Source organism: Carlito syrichta, unplaced genomic scaffold (assembly GCF_000164805.1).
Source record: "Carlito syrichta isolate Samal-C Ts95f unplaced genomic scaffold, Tarsius_syrichta-2.0.1 Scaffold301642, whole genome shotgun sequence".
NCBI lineage: Eukaryota > Metazoa > Chordata > Mammalia > Primates > Tarsiidae > Carlito > Carlito syrichta.
Window position 1 is genome coordinate 51499 of NW_007245738.1, and position 21593 is coordinate 73091.

General features: G+C 37.5%; 1 protein-coding gene across 1 annotated transcript in view; it reads left to right on the forward strand.

The window, feature by feature from the left end:
- Nucleotides 1-232: 232 nt before the first annotated feature.
- The window catches only part of GPC5 (glypican 5), a gene marked incomplete at its 3' end in the record, with an annotated part of 277658 nt that continues 256297 nt past the window's right edge, over nucleotides 233-21593 (forward strand). Inside the window, exon 1 of the mRNA XM_021710910.1 lies at nucleotides 233-395. Within this exon, the coding sequence (XP_021566585.1) occupies nucleotides 233-395 (163 nt within the window). The remainder of the gene's footprint in view (nucleotides 396-21593) is intronic.

The window sequence follows — 21593 nt, forward strand, 5'->3', positions numbered from 1 at the left end:
CAAAAAAAAAAAAAAAAAGAAAAAAATATTATTTCATGTAATAGAAAAAGTCTAGAACTAATTCGGCTTCGGGGTGAGTTGATTCCAGACCTCACCAAGAACACAGGCCAGGCTTTTGCCACCTCTGTTGTGCCATCCTCTGTGGTGGCAGCTCCAGATGCGACATCTGTATGGAGTTACTGGATTAGACCATTCACATGGGGTGGGATGAATGTCAGAAGGGTCAACTGTGATGTCCCCACGTCATCAGTGCACAAGCAGCTCTGCTTCAGGACCTCTCTGGAAAACATTCCAGAAAGGAACTGTCCGTCCTGCGTTGCCACAGACCACTGTCCAGTTCAGGAAACCTGAGGGATCCAGGGTTATCAGTCCCATCAATGGTGGCAGCACTGGACGTACCAGCAGAGTTAACAGGGTGATGGTGGTTCTTAGACCCAGGAGAAGCTGCAGTGCACCTTCACAAAGCCTGGGAGCCAGCCAAGGTCCCCACAGTAGCCATCACTGGAGGGGGTAGCATCACTGGTGAGTGGGAGAGGAAGGTAGAGTAGCAGTTGGCACTTGACGCCCAGGACTTGTTTGTCAGCACACCTAAAATGCCCTGAGGAACTACAGAAATAACTGGGCTTCCTGCAGGTGGCTGGCATCCGAGCATAACGGATGGGCGGGGTGAGCTGGTGAAGCCTGGCTCTTTCTGCCAATTGATCCTGTTGCCCCCAGACACTGGTTACTTGAGCAATGCCTGGGAGAGCTGGGTGCGACAGCCCCACCATGAGGCTCTCCCCTAGCTCTGTCCCCTCCCTGGAGTGGGGAGGGGTATTACAGCTTAGACACACGGTCAGGGGAAGCCTGGACCAAACTCTTCCCTCTGTGTGTGCCAGTGATCACCTAACGTTAATGCTGGCTGTTCCTGGGTAGTCAGATGAGATTGGGAGACTTTTTTTCCTTTCCTTTCCCTTGCCTTTCCCCCTCCTCATTTCTTTTCTCTTCCCTTCCCCCCCTCCTTTTTTTTTTATTTTCTATGCTGCTAATTTTTTTTTTTTTTGAGTCTCACTCTGTCATCCAGGCTGGAATGCAGTGGCACACTCACAACCACTCCAGTGTTGATCTGCTGGGCTCCGGCGATCCTTCCGCCTCAGCCTTCCAAGTAGCTGGAACTACAGGTGTGCACTACCACGCCCGGCTAATTTTTTTGAATTATTGTAGAGATGAGGTCTCGCCAAGTTGCCCAGGCGGTTCTCGAACCCGCAGTCTCAGGCAATCCAATCACCTGAGCCTCTCAAAGCGTGGGATTACAGGCTGAGCCACCGAGCCTGACTAATAAAACATTTTTTAAAAGGCAGTGGTACAGACTGGGTATAGTGGTTCACACCTGTAATCCCAGCACACTGGGAGGCCGAGGCAAGAGTGTTACTTGAGCCCAGGAGTTTGAGATTAGCCTGGGCAACATAGCAAGACCCCATCTCTACCAAAAAAAATTTAAAAATTAGCCAGGCATGTGCCTGTAGTCTCAGCTCTGTAGTCTGGGCGACAGAGTGAGACTCCAACTCAAAAAAAAAAATGTTTTATTGAATGTTTTGAATAGTAATTATATCTCATGGTTCAAGACTAAAAAATACATTTAAAAAATAATCAGTGAAGAATCTTCTTTATATCTCTACCTGCCCAGTTTTCCCTTGGCCCTCCTCTCTTTAATTATAATATGTTTTGGATTATCCTATAACAATTTGTGTATACTTGTAGAGTTTCTTTATACATATGCAAACAGGTGAAAAAATATTTTTATTTTCTCCGCCTTTTTTGCATATACATACTTCTCTGTACCTTACTTTTTTTTACCTTACAATGTATCTTGGAGAGCTTTATCAGTATAGCGAACAGTCTCATTTTTTTTGTACAGCTGTCCTTTATGATAGGACATAATAATACCACAGTTTATATATATAATTTAATTATATATATAATTTTATTTTAAAGATGTGGGGTACAATTCAGGGTTAGGTATACAAATGTTCATTCTGCAGGTAGCCTTGTTGATGAAGTGTGCCCCTCCCTCCCCTGACAGTTTCCCTCAAATGCCAATCCTACCCCCACACCCGGCAGTTTCCCCCTACTGCCAATCCCTTTCTTTCTTTTTTTTTTTTAGTTGGAATCTCACTCTGTTGCCCAGACTGGAGTGCAGTGGCCGCTCCCGGCCACCGCAGCCTCGACCTGCTGGGCTCCGGCGATCCTTCCGCCTCAGCCTTCCAGGAAGCCGGAATTACAGGCATGCGCTACCACGCCCGGCTGATTTTTTGATTTATTGTAGAGATGAGGTCTCACTGCCCAGACGGGTCTCGAACCCGCGGGCTCAGGCAATCCACTCACCTCAACTTCCCAAAGGCGCGGGATTACAGACTGAGCCTCGAGCCTGGCTTGTGTTGTTTTTTAAAGACATGTTTGCGATTTTGTGTGTGAATTCTAACAGTTATAAGCTGCTATTCCCAGTGTAACCAGATCTGGCTTGATCATGCATTTATCATCATTGATGTTGGGAGCAATGACACACCACTGTTCTAAATGTTTTTTCCTGAAGTCTAAGAACTGACTTTGATTGAGCTAATTGGCATTCTAACTCCACTGCACTTAATCTGTAATTGCTGCCTAAGGAATTCTGGACTAGATAAATAATAGAGTCAGATACAATTTAGCTTTCTGTTATTTGAAGAGGGTCAAATAGGTGGTTGATTTTTTTCGAAGTATTGATGTAGTATTAGCTTTATATTTAAAATTACATAGAGACTACCTTCTAAAAGTTTGTAATTAATAGGAAATTTTGTTTTATTATAGAACATCAGCACTATTCATTTAGTTCATGGTCTTATATTTGGTTTATCAAGGGTAACATACAAGTTAAAGACGTAAGAGGGTAAGGTCTTGGTCAAGAACATTGTGTGCTTTTCTAAGAAGTCATCCTGGAAGCCATAGGGAACACTTGAAGGATTTTGAAGTGGTTTACGGTGTCTTCTGGGGGTTTCCTGGCAATCTTTGGCATTCCTAGGCTTGTAGAAGCACTGCTTTGATCTCTGCCTTTACCTTCACATGGCATTGTCTCTGTGTACATGTCTGTATCCAAATTCCTCCTGTTTATAAGGGCACCAATCATATTGGATTAGGGGTCTACCCTGCTCTTGTATGACCTCATCCTAATCCTAACTTAACTAATTATATTTTCAGTGACAAATAAGGTCATATTCTAGGCTACTGAGGATTAGGATTTCAACTTATGAATTTTTGGGGGCACAATTCAACTCATGTCCTAGGCTACATAAAAATATAATTTAGATTAGTTTCACATTTAAAATTTTTTGTGTGCGTGGCTACTGGAAACTTTAGGATTACATATGTGGCTCATATCTCTATAGAACGGTGCTTTTTTTAAACAACAGCTAACACTAATCAGGCACTTGGTAGATACAGCACTACTCTATGTTACTTACAAGTGTTAAATCATTTATTCCTTAGAACAACCCTATTGAATTTACCTCTCATTATTGAGGGTAGAAAAAAGTCCATCCAAGGTCGCATAGGCAGTAAATAGCAGAGTTAGGATGTGAACACAGGTATCCTGAGTCCTGAATGTGCATTTTTATGAAGAAATTACTATATTTTGTCAGTCAGAGGAACTTTGAAAATATTATTTCATCATATAACTTGGCATCAGACACATCTCTCCTAATCTTCCTTCTTCATTTTCAGTTGTCTTTGGTCTCTGGGTCAATTTTTCTTGATAGTTTTTTACCTCTAGCATCCGCGTCTTTTACTAATCAATATCTTTAATTTTCCTGTTACTCTATATATGTTTTCTTATGTGTTTTACGTACTTATATGCTTTTTACAGCATAGAAATATACTTTTGCTATTTTAACTTGTCTTTTGTTTTAAAACCTTGCTAGCTATTATTTAAAAACAGAAATCTGCTTTTGTGGAATTACTTTAAGCAAAATAACACATAGTATACTTTAAAATAGTATTTATTTATGTGACTATACACAGACACTCTTTGAAAGGGTCATGGTAAAAACCATTGGAATGAACTGTGACAAATTTAAAATATACTGCTTATTAAGGTAATAATGGGTTACGTCTTTCATGTAATATGAGAAAGATATTTTAAACCAATGTTTTTGAACCATAATGGATTCAAATTATTGATGTTCAATGAAATATCAGATTTTATATTCATCAAGCAGTTTATATGGATGGAAGAATTTAAGAAACTTTGCTTTCTTTTCCTGGTTTTGCCACTTGTATGTGATGTTTTCCTTGTATAGACAAAAGGAATCAAGATAAATTGAGTGGCGGCTAAGCCTAGAGGAAATGTTTTCAACAGGTACTTCAGGGACTCAGGTTTTTTTCCTCTGACTTGAATTAAATATCCCATATTTTTCTACTTTTTTTATAGTGCCTTTGGTGGGGGGAGAGTCAGAATCTCACTCTGTCACCCAGGCTGGAGTGCAGTGTCTTGATTGTGGCCACCAGAACCTTGACCTGCTGGGCTCAGGCAATCCTTCTGCCCCAGCCTTACAAGTAGCCAGAACGACAGGCACACCACCACACCTGGCTAATTTATTTAATTATTTATTGTAAAGATGAGGTCTTGCCAAGTTTTCCTGACTGGTCTCAAACCCCTGGGCTCAGGCAGTCCACTCCTATCTGCTTCCCAAAGTGTTGGGATTACTTACAGGTATGAGCCACTGCGCCTGACTAGTGTCATCTTTGACCTTGTTTTTTTTTTTTATCTTGACTTTGAAACCTGTACTTTATTTCACCCTTATTGCCCCCAATTTTATTCATTGAATTTGGCTTCTGAGTTTCTCATGTGGACACAGTAGTTTGGGCTTGACTTTCATCAAGCTTTTTCTGGTGATTATTTTATTCCTTTATGCCATGAGCTTGACACACAAAATAGTTAAAACTATTTTTATGAGTGTAGTTCAGTAGAAAGACCCAGACACTGCCCCTCTTCCCGACGGTGGAATCCTTAAATCCCTTTGTTCCTGGCTACTTCTTGAGAATTTATGACAAAATTAGAATATATTCTAAATCATCTTAGAAATTGGTATAAGATAGTGTGAGGCCATTTTGGTAAAGCGTTTTCTTATACTGTTGTGTTTACATACAGCTGAAACTTTTTCATGAAAAATGAAGTCTAGTCAATCCTCCACATCTATTTTTTACTTATCTGTGGAACACCTATGCTGTCCTGTATGCCATTGCTTCTCAAACTTTAGCAAGCAAGAAAAAAGAAATCACTCAGAGAACTTGCTGTAATACAGACATCTGGATGAGATTCTGATTAAGCACATCTGTGGAGCCTGCAAATTTGCACTTCTAACAAGCTCCCTGATGATGCTGATCGTGTTCATCTGACACACTGTGAATAGCACTGACACAAACCAAGCTTCCAGATGATTGTTGGCCCAAATGACTTAGTGACACATCAGTAGTAGGTAACAAATATGTCAACATCATTCATCTTAGGAAAAGTAAAAATAAAATCAGAATACTGGTGATACTTTGGTTTCCAAATGTTATGTTAAGTATATGTCTATAGGAAAAGAAGTGGCTAAATGCAACAATGGCTCTGAAAAGACGGATTTGGGTTATTTGAAGTCAAATACCTTAAAACTGCTCTTTTCCTAATAGTTATCTTCATCAAACATGCATTTTAACAACTGATTTAAAGCTAATATAAGGATTCCTGATAGGGAAAAGAATTCTTTCTTATGGTTGAATGAAAAGAGTTTTTGGTTGTTTTTTTTAAATTTGAACATTTAGAAAAATATGTTCTACAGTTTATATTGTATATAACATTTACATTTAGATACATTTTGTATTACAGCTGTCAAAGTTTTCACTATCAGAAAATTAAGTAAATATAATAACATTTAGATACAGTGATTGACATTTATAGTTATCAAAAACCGTTATTTTAAATAATTAAAATATACATTTTTTCAATGACAATCAGATAAAGAACTCAACATTGTTGACCTAACATTTCATAAATTATATATATTTACTTTCCTTAGTCAATTTAGTATTTATTGAGTACATACTACTAGGCTAGCAACTGGGCAGGTAACTTGAGACATAAAAGATATAGAAGGCATCAATTCTACCTTGAGTTCATGGTCGTGGTATAGCTGTAAAGACTTCCAAGTCTACTCTTCAAGGTGGCATGCTTTAGGTATTTGAAAAAGGATAGATGTTATCGGTCATCAGACATTCTGAAAATATTAACTGCTGATTTTAATCTTTCATAACTTAGCCATAGAATTATTACTATCAATTAAAATTAAGAGGATGTTAAAATAAGGCAAGGAAAGAGTATTTCTGGGAGAAATGGTATACTAAGGAACAGGGTAATTTGTGTGTGTATGTGTGTGTGTATCTCAAATATGCCTATGGCATTTATTCATATGGCATTTGAGTGCTTACTCTGTTCTTTGTGCAGGATATATATTTGGCAAGCTTATCATGAATAAATATAATGTAAATCTCTGCATAAATCATCTATAAACGATGCTGTTTGCTTCATGGAAAAAGTACAGCCCTGTAGGCTAGCACTATCATGGACAGCGGATATCATATCTGCACTTGACCCTGTTATTAAAATTGATGTTTCCTGTCATTATTTAAAGCAAAAGGTTATCGCTGAATGTATTATTTAATAGAAAATTTATTCAGGTTTGCATGTTATGTGTAGCAGTCATGGCAATGGCCTTGCACACCTCCAGCTACAGGGAGCTGACCTGACTGAGGGCCCAGGCCCAGAGCGCTGAGATTGTTACTGCATTCTTCCTGAGGCCATACCTTTGATGTGCTGTTTCCTGTCAGGCATGCATGAATGTTGCAGGTAGACTGAGTCGGGCCTGTTCCTAGGAGGCATGAAATTCCAGTGACTACTGACTTTTACGCCAGGCTGCCCTTACAGTCTTGATGAATATTCCTAAGACTCCAAGGTGGCCTGGGACATTTTCCCTAACATTCCTTTCCTCTCTCCTGCTCTCTGGGTCAGACTTGCATTATGGTCTGAAAACTCCTCCAGTGTTTCCTGGCTTCCTCTCAGTTTTCTTTCATTGGCACATCTCCTAGCAAAACCTTTGCAGGTTAACCAATTGCATCTTAGCACCCGCTTCTTAGAGCAGCGTTACCCAACTTCTTTGGCATCAAGGACTGGTTGCACAGAATACAATTTTTCCATTAACCGGGGTTGGGGAGGGTGGTTTGGGGATGACTCAAGCACATAACCTTTATTATGTACTTTATTTCTATTAGTATTCCATTGTACCATATAATGAAATAATTGTACAATTCACCAATAAAAGAAAGAGGCACAACGGAAGTGGTAGACAAAATAATGGACAGGCCATGCACAGATTAAAATAATTGTTGCATTCTGACTTAAAGCCTGCCACCAGGTGCAACTGTGCAATTGAAGCACATTAACTCACTTTCCCTCACTAATAGGGCTTTGATGTGAGTCTGCAAGCAATTGGTTTATTATGGTCTCTGCACAGTCAAACCTCACTGCTAATGTTAATCTGTATTTGCAGCTGCTCCCCAGTGTTAGCATCACTACCTCAGCTTCACCTCGAATCATCAGGTATTACATTCTCATAAGGACCATGCAAGCTAAATCCCTCTCCTGTGCAGTTCACAACTGGGTTTGCGGTCCTATGAGAATCTAATACTGCTGATCCAATAGGAGGCAGAGCTCAGGCAGTAATACAAGTGATGAGGAGCGGCTATAAATACGGATGAAGCTTGTTTGCTCACCTGCTACTCACCTCTTGCTGTGTGATTTGGTTCCTAACAGGGCACGGAGTAACAGTCTGTGGCTGGGAGTTGGGGACCCCTGTCTTAGAGGACCCACCCTAACACGCTGTATCAGGGACTATATAACCATCCTCCAAAAGAGTTATATACATTTAAGCACATTTGAAGCCACCCCAACTGGAGCCTGTAATCCAATTTTCGGACTGCAGTGTCAGTCATGAAATCTGAAAGATATTTGCCATTGTTGGAACTGTCCAGCTCAAGGAGCTTCTCTGTGATGCATTCCTTAGATTTTTATTCACTCAGGGGTAATCCTTTTCTCTGAATTTCTTGGTAAGATTATATACTAGTGTTATATGCTAGTATGAAAATGTACCTTAGCATACACAGTGCTATCGTGATTTCAGGATACTTCCCTTTAGGCTTTTCATTCATTTATCAAACATTTATTACAAATTGATTTTATGTCAAGCATGATCCTAGACACTGGAGCACATGTGCAATGTGTTGGGCATAAAGATTTATTAGAGTGGCAGCGTTTTATTTTCCCAAAAAAGCACAATAATATTATTTTTAATTGCATTAAGATAATGTTTTATTTTTTTTGAAATGGAGAAGTGAATTAAGTGCCATTACAAAATTAAAGTAAAATATGAAATTGCCACTCTGTGATATATTAAACAACAGAAAAGCCAACTCTGTTTCTTGGTATATATGAAATTTATTTTTCTAGATATAGGCAGTGGTTCATAAGGCTTCTTAAGTTTCAGGTCACTTTTATTATTATATAGCATGTTTATTGTAAAAAGTAGAAAGTATAGTCAAACAGGAAAACAAATAGTACATTTTCTATAAATCTAGCATCCAGGAATCATAGCTATTAACTTTGTGCTGTATATTCTCCCAGGCTTCTTGCCATGAAACACAAACACAAACATACATACATGCACACACACATATGCTCAGATATAGCACCATTCATTTTCCCACATATTTATACAGCATCTTTTCTGTACCAGGCACTGTGTGTGAGAACTGGAGACAGAGGGAAAAAGCCAAACATTGGTCCCCTTGTCCTGGAATTTGAGAATCATTTCAGTGCAGATTCAACAGTATGGAGTGAGGTCATGTGGATAACATTTATCTCTGTCGTATTCTACTCTCTTAGCATTGGACACTCCACATTGCACAGCTGGAACCAGTTCCCACATTTTGTTTTTTATTTTATTTATTTATTTTTTTAGTAGGAGTCTCACTGTCGCTCAAGCTGGAGTGCAGTGTCACGCTCACAGCCACCCCAGTGTCAACCTGCTAGGCACCGGTGATCCTTCCCCCTCTGCCTTCCAAGTAACCATGCTACCACCCCCGACTAATTTTTGATGTATTGTAGAGATAAGGTCTCACCAAGTTGCCTGGGCTGGTCTCAAACCTGCAGACACAGGCAGTGCACTCGCCTGGCCTCCCAAAATGCTGGGATTACAGGCTGAGCCACCGAGCCTGGCCAGTTCCCATGTTTTTAAAAGGAGCAAGAGCAGTAATGACCACACACGTTCCTGGTGAACATGCAAGTGCTTATTCAGCACCATGGCCAGGCAATAAGAAGTGCTGAGTCATTGTTATTGCTACACTATTAATCGACCCTTCCTAATGTTACTTAGAGATTACTAACCACTGTAAAATGAATCAGTCCTCAGTGTTACTCCCTCTGGATTATGCTGCAAACTGTGCCTGTGACTGTAAACAGGATTTATGTTTGCAATCACAGTCTTGTTTTGTCCACAGCATGTTACTATGCAGGATGTGTCTATATTGATTGGCAGTCACAGGGGCCTTTTGTTTACCTGAGTTGTGGTATCTCTGTAGCATGACTGCATAAATCTTTCATGTGCCTACCCTTTTGCTCCAGTACCCTTCTCAAATGAGTTTTTCCGTATGCTTTATATTCTTCTGATCATCCCAAATATATTATCTAAATTTGGTGAAATTTTCCAGGCAGTAACAAGTCACCAGAAACTTAATCTATTGCTACTGATTATTATATTCAGGATTATAAAATACATAGCTTTTGAAAAAAACTTGTTATTCTGAAATAATTGTAGACTCATAGGAAATTGCAAAAAATAGTACATAGAGTCCCACCAGCCGTCCACCCAACTTCCTCCAGTTGGTGACATTTCATAGATTGTAGGGCAATCACAAAACCAGAACGAGGACAAAAGGACATACTTTTTTTTTTTTTTTTTTTGAGTTGGAGTCTCACTCTGTCGCCCAGACTGGAGTACAGTGGCCGCTCCTGGCCACCGCAGCCTTGCCTGCTGGGCTCCAGCGATCCTTCCGCCTCAGCCTTCCGAGTAGCCGGAATTACAGGCATGCGCTACCCTTCCCGGCTGATTTTTTGATTTATTGTAGAGATGAGGTCTCGCTGCCCAGGTGGGTCTCGAACGCGCAGGCGCAGGCAATCCTCTCACCTCAGCCTCCCAAAGGCGCAGGATTACAGGCTGAACCACCGAGCCCGGCTAGGACATACTATTAACTGGACTACAAATCTTATTCATTCTGCACCTATTTTCGTATGCATTTGCATGAATGTGTGTGCTGTGTGTGTATATATGTAATTCTATGCCATTTAATTGTCTGTTTAGATTTGTACGAACATCATCACAGTTCTAAATACATTACTATCCTATCACCCCAAAGGAGCTCTCATTCTACCCCTTTTAGATACACCCATCTCTCACCTGTGCCCTTGTCTCCAACTACCAATCTGTTTTTCATCTTTAAAGTTTTGTCATAATAAGAATGCTATACAAGTGGAAACTTGCAAATGGAACCTTGCAAGATGGGCTTTTTCCCCTCCACAAAACAAACTCTTTCAATCTGTCTTTATTTTTCTCTTGACTGTATACCATGAACATCTTTTCAGTAAACTTGCTTTCTTTTTGTTTTCATCTGTTCTTTTATGTGTGAAAACAAAATAAAATTAAATGAAACAAAACAGTACAAGACAAAATGACAAAAACTTTGGAAGAAAAATAAAATTTCCTGGAGAATATAAAATATAATGAAAATACTTGGTTTTCAGCCTTCATTTAATTAACAGCAATAAAACAATTTTAACCTAATCTGAAAGTGAAAGCAGATATTTGGTCTCAGTTATCTCTGACTATTCTATATTAGACTCTAGGGAAAGCAAATGGAAATAAGACATGAATGTTTGTGACACAAAATTCTCATAAGCTTTTTAACACAGAGGACTGAAAGCCATTTGTTCTTCTGTGGAAAAAGATATTTTCTTAATTTTAATGAAATTATAAAATTTAATGATAAAATTTAAAGGAGTTTTGCTTAAGTTGGTACCTTCTATCGAGCAATTCTGAGCAAAGACTTTCTCTTCAAAGTCATTATTAGTATTGAGTATATTTCTAACATTGCTGAATATTGAGTAAGTCACTGATATAAATTCAAGTAATTCAAATGTCAGACTGGGTTCTTAGTAGTGATTTACATTGGCAAGAGTTTTATGAGAGTGCATTATTAGTTTGCTGACTGCCTTAATATATAAAGGTTATAAAAAGAATTTTAGCCAACAGTTATGAATTTTAGCATACCACCAGGTAAATGTAAATACCTAAATAATTCATGTGGCTTTAAAACTTCTGCAGAAATGGTCAAAAAGTGATTTGGCTTTTCAAATTATGGGCACCTTTTTATTTTTTAGTTTTTAGTTTTTTCTCTAATTGAATGGTACATGTAGTCTTGTCACATTTGGAATGAAAACATGTCTGATAACTGTTTTTTATTATTTTTATTCATTAATTTATGTTTGAATTGGCGTCTCACTCTGTCTCTTAGGCTGGAGTACAGTAGCACAATCATAGCTCACTGCAACCTTGATCTCTTGGTCTCAGGCAATCCTTTCACCTCAGCCTCCTGAGTATCTGAGACTACAGGCACATGACACCATAATCAACTAATTTTTTTGTAGATATGAGGTCTTGCTATGTTGCCCAGATTAGTCTTGAAATCCTGGCTTCAAGTGATCCTCTCGCCTTGGCTTCCCAAAGTGCTAGGATTATAGGCATGAGCCACCAAGCCCAGCCTCATAGCTGTTTTGATAGTATTATATGGTCTTGAGATTCCCATTGGGTTATCACACTATCCTTCCCTAGTCAGTCTTTGATATCTCTATCAACACTCTGTGTGCACTTTGGGCATTTCAACTTATAAAGTCATTTATATATATTTCAAACTACACACTTAAAATTCTTGTCAGTGTGGATATTATTAAGATAGTACAAGCAGTCTTGGAGGATGATTAAATTTGGGAGTTTTACCATCCAAGATTTGATCTTGCAATTTGCATGTTTAAGCCTACAACTTTATTAGTTTCCCCACATGCACTCTGTTGGGTGCCAGATTTAAAAGAAACTGACTTATAAAAATGAATATACTATATTAATTAGGGAACTCTAAACATGTATTTTAAAATGATACACTCTCCTGATGACAAGTGTAAAATTGTCTTCTTAGGAAACTGAGTCATGGAGAAGAAAGTTGCCTGTTGGACAGTGAAGTTAAAGAGATTTGGATGCTTCTTTAAAAATTGATTCAGGGAACTAGAATGATATAGGCTCCTTGCTCCTACTCCAGAATTCTGATTTTAGAGGTCTGGCCTCTGCTGGTATGTATCAATAGGTATATCAAGGTTATTATTATGCAATTAAGCAGAGAAACACTGCTTTAAACACAGCAGACTGATGGTCTCTCCATCAATGTCTTGTACAGTAGTCCTTCCTTATCTACAAGGAATACGTTTCAAGACCCCCAAGTGGATGCCTGAAACCAGTGATAATCCTGAACCCAATTGCCATCAATCAGAACATGTTTCTGTCTGTCTTCCACCCACAAATTTAATATGTTGCTCATTTTTTTTAACTTTTAAATTTTTTTATTTTAAAATTATGGGGTACAATTCAGGGTGAGCTTGTTGTTGAGGTGTGCCCCCCCTTCCCCAGGCAAATTTCCACTGCTGTCAATCCCACCTCTCTGCCCCCCTGCAGTTTCCCACTACTGTCAATCCTTTTCTTATAGTATTATGGTAGTTGTTCAAGGTCCACTTATAATTTAGAACATGTGATACTCAGTTCTTTGTTTCTGTGAAAGATCACTCAGTATTATCTTTCCCATTTTAACTAAGCTTTTATCACACACTGTGGTCATAACTTTGGAAGTTTGAAGTACAACAACAAAATAGATTTTTTTTTCCTTACAATTTCACAAAGGGAAGATTCATTCTTACTGCAGATCTTAGTAACCTCCGAATACACTTCTTTTTTTAAAAAAATTTTATTTTAAATATATGGGGTGCAATTTAGGGTTAGGTATACAAATGTTCATTATGCAGGTACCCTTGTTGATAAGGTGCATCCCCCACTTTTCCTTTTCTTATAAAGTGGAGAACTTTTACCTTTTCACCTAAAGAAAGCACGTTATGGCTTCTCCTGGTCATATTTGTATTGACAGCTTCGCTGCCTTTGCACTTTGGAGCCATTTTAAGTAAATTAAGAGAGACTTGAATACCAAGAATTGCGATAACACCGTGGTCGGTCTGATCATCGAGAGGGCTAAGTGACTTCGGGGCAGGTAGTTTGGACAACTTGGAGATGCAAGACCAAGGGATGATTCTCATCCTGGAAGGCATGCAGCAGGATGGCATGAGATTTCATCACAATCCCCAGACTGCTGAGCAGTGTAAAACATATGTATTGTTTATTTCTGGATTTTCCCATTTAATATTTTCTGACAGAGGTTGGCCATGGTAACTGAAACCATGGAAAGTAAAACTGTGAATAGAAGGGGACAACTGTAGTTTCATCATCTTAAAGAACATATCCACATAGTACCTGATCGTACTGATAATCTACATGTGAAGTAGGTTAGAAGTAAGCAGACTTCCACATTAATCTACCTTGGTGAGGTTTTGTGACTCAGTGGCAACATTCTATCTCCTAGTAAAGAATCTTATGGTAAGTACTTCAGATTATTGATGGTACTGATCAGTGTATAACCTTCTGGTACTGAGTAGTACCCTGATTGATTTTATGATTAGCTGAAGCATGAAGTTCTGATTATCTTTCCCATAGACTTTTTTAGTCTGTATGATATAATCTGTAGCTAATGATTTTAACTTCCATATTGTTAACCTCCAATGAAAAGAGTACAACTCTGGTAGAGGAATTCCTCTCCCTTCTTTTAAAAACCTATGAAAACCATTTACCTTTGACAACATTCCTGACTTTGATGGTGTGTCTTTCCAGGTTAATCCTCGCATTTGGCTTTCAGTGATCCCTCATAAAATTATTACTGCCTCTGGAGTGACCATGAATGTGCCATTGCACTCCATCCTGGGTGACAGAGTGAGACTCCTAGTCAAAAAAAAAAAAAAGCTGGGCTTGGTGGCTCAGCCTGGAATCCTGTGCCTTTGGGAGGCTGAGGTGAGTGGATTGCCTGAGCCCATGGGTTCGAGACCCGCCTGGGCAGCGAGACCTCATCTCTACAATAAATTAAAAAATCAGCTGGGCGTGGTAGCGCATGCCCGTAATTCCGGCTACTTGGAAGGCTGAGGAGGAAGGATCGCTGGAGCCCAGCAGGTTGAGGCTGTGGTGGCCAGGAGCGGCCACTGCACTCCACTCCAGTCTGGGTGACAGAGTGAGACTCCAACTCAAAAACAAAAACAAAAAACAAAAAAAACCCCAAAAAACCTACCTCAATCTTAATTTCAATCAACAATAGTAGTCAAAGGATCCTTGGACAATTTTGAAATACTTTTTTTTTTTCTTCTGGCTTCCCCCTTCCTTCTCCTGCTCTCTATTTCTAGTAGTTCTCATCAGTTTCCTAAGTTAAAACATCATAGACAAGTTATGACTAATTAAATTACATCTTCTATTGGACATAGCATCTTTAACATCTTTAAGGTATGATTGACATGCAATTAACTGCACTTACATTAAATGTACAGTTTGGTATGTATTGACATATGTACAAGTAGGTTAAATCATCATTGATACCAAGATAGTGAATATATCCATTCAAAAAATACCCAAACCTAATAGTTTCTTGTGTCCCTTTGTCATTCCTTTCTCCCACTCATTCTCATCATCTCCCCCCCTTCAGATAACCATTGCTCTACTTTTTTATATGTTAAATGCATCACTGATGTGACTTAAGAAGGCGTTAACAGTCACAGATTTTTTTTTAGAGGTACCCTGAGATTTTGACTTGGATATGTCCCAGGGAAGTTTTACTTCCTAAGCTGATTGTGGATTCCTGGCTCCAAACAGTGAAAATTAGTATGACCTTTAGGTAGGACAACACATGTCCATAAAGTTTAAAATTGCTGTGCACTTTGCCCCAGAAATTCTACTTTAAAAAGCATAGATATGTATTTAAAGATATTTATACAAAGAGGTTCATTACACTGACCATTGTAATTTGGAAAGGAAAATGGAAAATTTGCAAATATTCTTAAATAATGAATTAAGTAATAAAATACTTGTATATTAGAATGTATTAAAATTATGTTGTTGATTATTGCTTGTTTTTGTAGAAAGATACTTATATCACTCATGAATCTCAATCACTGAGCACTGTATATTTATATACTATGAGCTGTTAGCACACATATATGATTTTATATGTGTTTTGTATATGTATATACACACATGCAAAATATCAGGAATAATATATTTTAGATTAACAATATCTATGGTAAGTTGAACTGTCAGTATTTTGATATTTGGCTGCATTTGTTCTACTTTTTCTAAAATGTTTTGGAAACAAATTATTATTGCAAATTATATTTCATGTAATGCACTTAGCACAATACTGGGCTTTTCACATTTATGGAGATGATTTTCTTTTTCTTTTTGTTTGTGTGCTTTTACCCCAATACCAAGGATTAAACCCAGTTGGGGCTTGGTGTTTTTGTGACAGTCTTTCCCCTTATATGTGCTCACACAGAGAGAATCAACTGTGTCTTTTATTGTAGTCTCAAAGCAGTGCTTATAGGTTCATAATTGTATCTACAACATATGAATGCAATGTTTCTTTTCATATTTCTCTCCTACCTAGGACTGAAATCTAGTTAATGGAACCAGATATGTGTCTTAGATATTTACTTGCTTTAGGCTACTTAATATATATTTTTTAGATTAGAAAATAGAGTTTATTTAGAAATAAATTAGAGAAAGAGAGAGAGAAAGAAGAGATTCACCTCCCAAGATAGGGGAGAGGGCCAGAGCTTAAGAAAACAGCCTGACCATAGCTCAAGTAGCTCAGCAAGGCAATGGCCCAGGCTACTTAATATTAATAAATACTTATTGAGAGAGTAGCAGACTAATGAATGACCTGCTCTCAGGTGCAAATAACAATGTGATCAAGTAAGTGACAATTTTTACATATAGATATAGATTATTTCAGATTGTTTGATGGTTGAAGATGGCATTCATTCTTTCTTTTTAAAATCACGAAACAATTGTTCTGAGGATTTGAAACAAGATGGCTTATACAGTAACTATTGTTTCCTTGGTCTATATATATAAGGGATAAATCCCCCAAAACCAGAATTTATTTATAAAAAATTATGTATTTATACTTACATGTTTAAATTTCAGTCATCTTCAAACCACTCTCCATTTGATGCAATGCCCCTATCGAGATGCTTTTTCCACCACTCAAAACAGTTTTTGAACTCATCAATTTTGATGCCCTTTAGTGCATTTGCTGTTTTCTGTTTCACCTCTTCCACGCTGGCAAAATGTTTCCCTTTGAGGACTTTTTTCATCTAGGGAAACAAACAAAAAAAAGTTGCTCAGGGCCAGATTTGGTGAATAGGGAGAATGGGGCCTGTGGGTCATCCCATTTTTGGACAAAGCTGCTGAATACTCCGTGCAGTGTTAGCAGGTGCACTTATGAATCACCCATGTTGAAAAGAATCTCTAAAAAGAAAGTTGATGTCAAATGCAGCCTCTCACAACAATGCTAGCTGATACATTGATGCTGATGGGTTTCTAGAACTGTATGTATTGGGAAAACCTGTACTACAAGAGGCCTGCCCTCCAAAAAATAATTACCTTTGTGGAGGTCCCTCTAATATATTCTAATATATATTTGCTCTTTGTATGTTTTCTGATGTGTGTGTGTATATATGGTATATATGTACATATATGTATATATATGTGTGTGTGTATATATATATATACACACACACACACACACACACACACATTCTAAAATGTATGAACATTCTTGACTCTTCAAGATTGTAGTAGTCTGAAAATATATAGAACTATATATAAGTCATGATTAGTGAAATCATATATATGTATAATGTTATTAATATATAGTTGAAAAGGATTTTTCAATTTAATATATCACTTTTATAACAAAAGTGAGTTGATTGATCATATAATAAAAGCTATATATTCCACAAACCATTTAAATTATTAATAAAAATAAAAATCAATACATTTTATACTAGGTAGTTTTCACAATGTATACTCTACTATGTAAGAACAAAATATTTATTATTTTTGATCTTTATCCCTTAGTAGAATACAAAATATTGACAAGAATATTGCTAAGGGTGAATTCTAAAATAATAATAAATAAGCAGTACACTATGTTTGGCTTTTGGAAAAAAATTTCAAAATGTCTGTCAGCTAAAGATAAAATTTAAAAAAAATTATAGAGGTAATTGCCTAATTGAGATACCTGCTGCTCTGTCAGGAGAGAACATTATCTGGTATTTAACTCCCAGAGTAATCTCTCTTATGTGGTGAAAACAACTATGGAGTCTGTTAACTGAACAACACAGCAGCATATCATTTACCAGTGCCCTGTATAAGTAGAAATCACAAAGGAGGTGACCTGAGTATACCTGAGAATCCATTTAGAGACTGTTATGTCAGTTGACAAATGTATTTTGTAGAGTGAGCCCCAGTACTATACTTTGCCCCCTCAAAGCTCACCATACTTTCTTACTTCTCACTTTTACTAATCATTCCAAAGGCAACAATGTCTTTTGAATTCTTTTTCCAGAAATAAAAATAGAGGCAGTGTGAAGTAATTAGGATACTTAAATTGACAGCTGGATTTAATATACTATTATCCACATAGTTGCATATGCTTTCTATAGATGTAACATGCAAATTTTTGGAATAGCCTTATTGTCATCGTGAATGAATATCACCTAAAATTAATGGCAAGCAGCCATTCACCAAAAAACCTGCTGTTCAAGATTATACTAATCATAAGAATGTAAACGATGATTGCAGAGGTATAGATTTGTAAGCATAACTATATAAAATAGACCATAGTGCAGCACTATTCACAATACCAAAAACATGGAACCAACTGTGAAGTTCATCAAAACTGGACTGGATATTAAAAAAAAGTAGTACATATACATAATGGAATATTACTCAGCCACAAAGAAGGGCAAACATATGGACTTTGCAGCAACTTGGATGGATTTAGAGTCTATAATTCTCAATGATCTATCACAGAAACAAAGAACAGATTACCATATGTTCTCACTCATAAGCAGACTCTGAACATCTACCATAATACCATGAGAAAGGGATTGGCAGTAGCAGGATACTGCCGGGGTTGGGGTAGTAACACAACATCAATAAGGGGAATTGATCTCAAACCAGGCAAAGTGGGGACCAAAGGGAGGCTCAGACTTTACCTGTATGATGTCCACTTGTATACCTAATCCTGAATTGTACATATCTTTAAAATAAAATAAGACTATAGCCTAATACTCTCCTGTTATACAAAGTACTACAGTAGAAGAAGTATGGGTTAGTTGGGATGAGATTTTTTCAAAGACATTATTAAAAAGAGATAAAATGTGAGGTGTTGGAAAGAATAAAAAAATATGTGTAGCAGAGGATCTCCACATTATGAAAACACATCAGTCACTTGATAAAGACATAGATAAAATCTCAAAACTTATATTGAAATATTCTGACTTTTTCATTCTTGACTGATCCATGCCTGGTCTAAAGCAAAATAAAGCACTCTCTTCTTTGTATTAATTTTTGGATAATTTCAAAAATTACATAGTGGTTGTCCTATCATACCTATTTGGTTTATCTATTCATCAAACATGTGTTGAGTATCTGTAATACCTTAGGAACAGTGCTAGGTGCTGGTGATACAAAGTTAAACCAGGAGGGCTGGCAATACAGCTTAGCAAAAGAACCCAGGGTTTGTAGTGGAAGCGGCTTGACAACAAGCCAGGCTCCACTTCTTACTGGCAGTGGGACTTAGGAAAGTTTATATATGAGATCTGACAATCAAGTCTGTGAACTCATCCTAGAAAAAGTGCTACGTACCTCACTGCTGAATATCACTAGAGTCACCTTCAAAGTATTCCCCTTGGGAAGCTATGCACTGAGATCAGTACCTAGTCTACCCGTTGAAGCAATTTTGGAACTCTTTTTCTGGAATGGCCATCAGAACCATTGTCGTATTACCCTTGACGTACTGAATGTCATCAAAATGTCTTCCTTTCAATATTTCCTTTATCTTTGTGTAAAGAAAAAAGTCACTGGGGGCCAGATCAAGTAAGTATGGAGAGTGTTCTAATACAGTTATTTGTTTGCTGGCTAAAAACTCCCTCACAGATAGTGCTGTGTGAATTGGTGCATTGTTGTGATGCAAGAGCTCCTTCAGGACCATTTTTGCACACACCTTTTTCATGCCAAGAATTTCAGTTAAGATATACCTGTTTCTCTACCAATGTTTATTTGGCCTGCTTTGCTTCTTACAGTTGACGATTTTGATGCACAATTCGATGAATTTTTGCAATGTTTCTGTTCTGCTCATTACTGGCCATCCTGACCTCTCTTCATCAGTGATACTTTCTCTCCCCTCAGAGAAAAATGTTTAATCCATTTATACACTGCCATTTTCTTCATGGCATTATCCCCATAAACTTGGACTAACATGTTCCTGATTTCACTTCCATTCTTGCCAAGCTTAACAAGAAATGTAATGTTTGTTTTTTGCTTTAATTCAAGCTCCAACATTCTTGTCATGGTACACAAAAACATGCAACAACAATAATGAATGACACCCAGCAAGATACCACCACATGTCAACATGAACACAGCAGTGAGACACTGATATATCAAGGTGATAAAACTTTACTGAGTTGTTTGTACGGTATTGCCAACATAAGCGCATGGTGGCATGCTTGTGAACTTAATTGTCAGACTTTGTATACATATTTGACATACCCCTATATTCTTTGTGAAGGTGCTAGGAAGTCACTGATTGTTTAAAACAAGGGCATAAAAACATTAGATTTACATTTGTGAAAGATCACAATGGCCGGAGAAAGAAAATGGACAAAGGGGTGAGACCAGAAGTAGGGAGACTATTTTTATGACTGCTGTTAATTAGTAAGTGATGATGAAGGCTTGTACTGGGAAAGGAGCTGGGATGAAGGTTCATATCTCCCAAATAGAGTGATGAGGAGAGTATAGGGAAGAAATCCAAGATGATAGTCACTGTTTCTTGGGGAACTGGTTGGTTGCTGGTGCTATTAACCTAAAAGAGAGGGATGAAAGCAGTGGATTTCCAGTGGGGGCATTTTTGCTTTCCAGGAGACATTTGACAATGTATGGAGATATTTTTAGTTGTTACAACTCAGAATGGGTTGGGGATTCTATTGGCATCTAGCAAGTAGAAGCCAAGGTTGCTGTTCTATATCCTACAATGCACATGACAGCCCTCACCACAAAAAATTATTCCACCAAACTGTCGAGATTGAAAAACCCTAGATTAGGGAAAGAGAAGTAGGATTTAGGCATTTTGATACAGAGGTGAAATGCTAATCCCAGGTTTGGATGTTTTGAATTTGAGGCGCCCATCAAGTATCATAGTAGTGCACCTTGTCATAGGTCAAGTGGTAGAACTGTGGCAAAAACTTGGAAATGTTGGTAGAAGCCACAAATCAAAGGCCATGAATTATGTATTTACAGTACAGAAAGCTTCAGTTATGCATATATGCAGAAGACATTGTTCCTTTTAAAAATTAAATAAATATGTTTATAGGAATTTTAATTGAACTCTACTGTCTATAAAGAGGAATAACAACATGGGCTATGCCTACTTTGGATATTTTCAAATGTTTTATGAAATGGAGGATTGTACTGTTTTCATATTCTAGGAAGCAACATATAAAATACATTTCATTGTCTTCAAGAACTTTCTTTACAAAGTATTTTTAAAATTTAAACGGTCAATATATAAGTTGATGAGGGATTGGAGGGGAAAGTAAATTGAAAAAGGAAGAAAAAAATCAGATTTGAAAGAGAAACTTGATTTAATTCCCACCTATCACAAGGTTATACCACTTCATGATTAAAAAAAAAATCTTCCTAAAGTGTGAGCAGTCTACAGATTAGACTATATTGATATTGCCCATTAAATTCTAATAGTAAGTAGGAACATACCATTAGCATGATGAACTTATCCATAGCACATTTGTTGTTCTCAAGATTGGTTTGTTCTCTTTTTAGGAAAACATTTTAGGAGAAAAAGCTTATCTTCATTCTTTTTCAAAGATCTGTTAGTTTCCAAGATTTAATTAATAAGGCCAACTAATTCACATAATTGATTCCAAATTTGGAAAATTTCAATCCAATTATCCACCCAAATTGACCTTTCTTGTGTAATACTATTTGAATTGCCATACT